General features: G+C 55.9%; 1 protein-coding gene across 1 annotated transcript; it reads left to right on the forward strand.

Annotated features, from left to right (window-relative positions):
• Positions 1–2,511: 2,511 nt before the first annotated feature.
• On the forward strand, positions 2,512–3,444 carry FNDC10 (fibronectin type III domain containing 10). The gene has a single exon (XM_049816131.1). The coding sequence runs from the start codon at positions 2,721–2,723 to the stop codon at positions 3,435–3,437; it is 717 nt and encodes a 238-aa protein (XP_049672088.1). The 5' UTR covers positions 2,512–2,720; the 3' UTR covers positions 3,438–3,444.
• The last annotated feature ends 357 nt before the right edge of the window (positions 3,445–3,801 follow it).

The raw sequence follows: 3,801 nt of genomic DNA on the forward strand, positions 1-3,801 counted from the left end.
AAGCCAGAAGGTCTGAGGATGACAGTGATGGCACAAGGATATATTCAACAGCTTTCGTGGTTGTTTAGGTCAGTTCACTGTTCCATTCAACAACAAACTTGTTCCAGCCTATAATCACAGAACCAGTTATTGTGATCATGCTATGTAAACGGCTAAGTGAAAGTCAGTATGCAGGTATACTACTGCCTTACGTGAGTCAGAGGTTCAGGACTCGAACCCAAAGGGAAGAATATGATCATCTATTCCAATTCCTGGTAACTTTGGCAGTCATTCTGGGGAAGACATTTAAGGAGGCTTCCACAGCTTTCCGTGAAATGAGGTATCTCTGCTTAGCTTGTTTTTCCCTCTTCTACAACTTCAAGTGCAAGTGTGGAATGAAGTCCAGAGCTAAGCGATGTGGCACGTGCAATCAGCTGTCTTCACTGCTGTGCCATTTTCCTTTTCTGTCCCAAATGCCAGACCCTTCTGTTGGATCTCTCAACAGAAGAAATCAAATTGCATTGCAGATCATAAGCAACATCTGAGGCTGGTGCCAGATCTCTTCCCTCGTCACTGAAACAATGACAGCTCTGGAGCGCAATCTGCCCTTAATAGTAGTTAGGAGAATGGCACAAAGTTTAAGGAGGCAAAACTTGCTTGGTTTGGCTCCAACCATCTCCTTAACACTCACACATTTTCCAGGAAGGGCTGCCAGATCTTCAGTTTTGCATCCTAGCCGGAACTTCCACAGGTAAGTTTGCCTCAGCCACCAAGAAGTGCCTTCAGCAGCACAGCACCTCCTATTCTTCTGTGATAACCAAGTGTTTTCCGAGGAGAGCAGCCATTACTACGACTTCAGCATCCTTTTCTATGCTGATCCTATTTTTTTCGTTGATTCCTATTGATACCTCTTGGTATCAAAAGAGATTTCTATCAATGTTCTATAGGCTAGCAGACACCCTCTCCCCCAGCATTAAATCTGTTTAAAAATTAGATGTGGAAATAACTTGTAATATTTGGTACTGTTAAATTATGTTTAAAGTGTTCCTTAAGAAAACCATATACTTTAAAAAGGCAAGTCTTCCAGACAGGAAAAGGTGTCCTGATATGAGACCACTTGGTCATGTTGATGTTCAGTGCATCAGAAAACAAAACTAATTAAACAAGTTCCACGTTGCTACAAATTACATTTTGTATATATTCAAGTTAACACCTTCAATGAAGTCCAAGTTGTATGATTTGGGTTTGGTTTTTGTTTAGGCTATGAAATAAAAATAGGCTTCAGAATCTTATTTTTGTTATATTTTAAGCTTATATAAGACAATAAACACTTTTAAAGAAAACTTGCATAGTAATCTGTAGATCTTGTATTTCCAAATAGGTAACACAGCGAAGAAAAACTACACCCATGTTTTGAGGCACATTTCTGGGGTTTTTAACCATGTAACCTGATAACTGTTGTACTTTACAAGTTAAATACAGACAAATGCTTATGTTCTGCTATAAAAACTGGAACAGGACACTATGTAAAACCCGACCAAAACACAAACCAAATAAACCCCCCCCATTTTTTTCCGTGGAATGAAGCCTGCAACTCAGGAAAAGACGGGACTTAAAGCAGCTTTTTACCAATGTAACTGTTCAAGAATCTTCAAACGTTGCTTAGGTTAAGTATGTATCTTTTATTATTGTTTCATTAGAGAGCCTTTGCTTCCACGTTCGGACAAGTCTCTACTTTAGTGTAAATCTTTCAAGGTCGTTCAGAAAGCAGTACGCTGTAATGCTACGACGGGGCACTGCTCTGTCTCCTTCAGCCCTCCTCTGTGCTGCAAAATAAGAGCTGCCTTGAGATCAAATGGATGGACTGTGGGTTGGTCCTGCTGCAGCGAGGGAAAAATGGCATTTGTTAGAAGACAGGAGTAAGAGAAGTATCTTCTTTTCTTCCTGTGGCCTGACGGGCTAGCGTGCCCTGAAGATCCACAGCTTTATCAGTGCTATCAGCTGGCCTCCTGGGGGACTCACGACTTTCTCCCTCGATTACATCCTTGCCGCGTTTCTCTGAATTTCTGGTCTCAAGGGGTTAAAGCGGCCTCGGTCTGCAGACATAACCATTAAAAAAAAAAAAAAAAATTAAAACAAAAATCCACGTAACCCCCACGTCTTTGAACAAGGTCTGCTTCACCTGAAGGGGAGCTCTGTAACTTTCCCCAACCCCTGCCCTCGACCCAATCTCTTGCGGGTAGCGAGTCCCCGCTGGCAGAGGCACCCTCCCGACCACCGATGTCCGGCACTGCACCCTCGTGTGCCCCGCGTTCGCCAAATCCCTGGGGGACGCAGCTCCCCCGGGGGCCCCCAGCGCGGAGCATCCCGGACCGAGCTGCGCCGGACAGAGCACGCAAAGCCCGGGGCGGGGGGGGATGTCAGCCGCCCCTTACCGGGGGGGGGAGGGGGGGGAGAAGGGGGGAGAGCAGCGCTCGGGGTCCCCGAAAACCGCCGGCCGTGGGCTGCGGACCCCCTCCTCCTCCCTTCTCCTCAAGGCAAGCACGGCGGGGTCGGGGCCGCGTCCTGCGTGCGCTGCCCAGCGCGGCGGGTGCTCCGCAGCCCAGCGAGAGTTAACGGCGGAGCCGGCTCTCCATTGGCGGCCGGCGGAGCGGTTGCGGAGCCCGCGTTTATAACCGGCGCACGGGGCGCCGCAGCCGTCCGCCGGTACCGCGGCTGGGCTCCATGCCGCGGCGGCCGGCATGCCCAGCCTGCTGCCTCCCTTCCTCGCCCTGCTCTGCTTCGGGGCGCCGGCTCCCGCACTGAGGGGACCGGCGCCGCCGCCGTCCGCCTCGCCGCGGCGGGCCGGGGCCGGGGCCGGGGCCGAGCCGGCGGCGGCGGAGGAGGAGCCGCCGTGGTGCCCCTACAAGGTGGGGGCCGAAGGCTCGGCGGGCGGGCGGCTCTGCTTTCGTCCGCCGGCCCGCGGCTTCCAGTGCGCGGCGCGGTCCTGCCGCGCCCACCGCTCGCCGGGCGGCGCCTTGGTGGCCAACGTGCTGCGCAACGGCAGCGTGCTGCTGCAGTGGGGGCCGCCGCGCCCCGCCGCCGGCCTCCGCGGCTTCGCGCTCAACTGCTCCTGGGACGGCACCTACACGCGTTTCCCCTGCGACAGCGTGGAGCTGGGCGCCGCCTGCCGCGACTACCTGCTGCCCGAGGCGCACGGCAGCGTGCGCTACCGCCTCTGCCTGCAGCCCCGCTACGCGCCGCCGCGCCCCGCGCCGCCCGCCCAGTGCGTGGAGTTCCGCGTGGAACCGGCCGCCATGCGGGACATCGTCGTCGCCATGACGGCCGTGGGGGGCTCCATCTGCGTCATGCTCGTCTTCATCTGCCTCCTGGTGGCCTACATCACCGAGAACCTCATGAGTCCGGCCCTCGCCGGGGCCGCGGGCGCCGCCGCCGCCGCCGCCCCGCGCCGCGCCTAGCCTTCACCCGCCCCTGCTCGGCCGCGGCCGGGGACCGGGAGCGGAGCGGGACCCGGCCGGGCCGCGCCGCCGCTTTGGCCGGCGCTGGGACCCGCCCCGGGCGGGGAGGGCGCTCCGGAGCCCGGCCCGGGGACCCCCGCGTCTGCCGGTAGCGGCGGCGGTGCCGGTTCTTTTGGTTTTGCGCGGCCGACGCCGTCTTTCCAGCCCTCTCGGGGGGGCGGGGGCGAGGTTTTCCAAACTCTTCCCGCAGCGGTTTTGCCCAGGGCCTCGTTCGAAGCGTTGGGTGTCTGGGGTTTGCCTTTCCCGAACGTCCGGGATTTGGGTTCGCCTCAGTATTTGGAGCTCTTCTTCCTCCTAGGGTGGC

The sequence above is a fragment of the Accipiter gentilis genome, chromosome 1 (genome assembly GCF_929443795.1).
Source record: "Accipiter gentilis chromosome 1, bAccGen1.1, whole genome shotgun sequence".
Taxonomy (NCBI): domain Eukaryota; kingdom Metazoa; phylum Chordata; class Aves; order Accipitriformes; family Accipitridae; genus Astur; species Astur gentilis.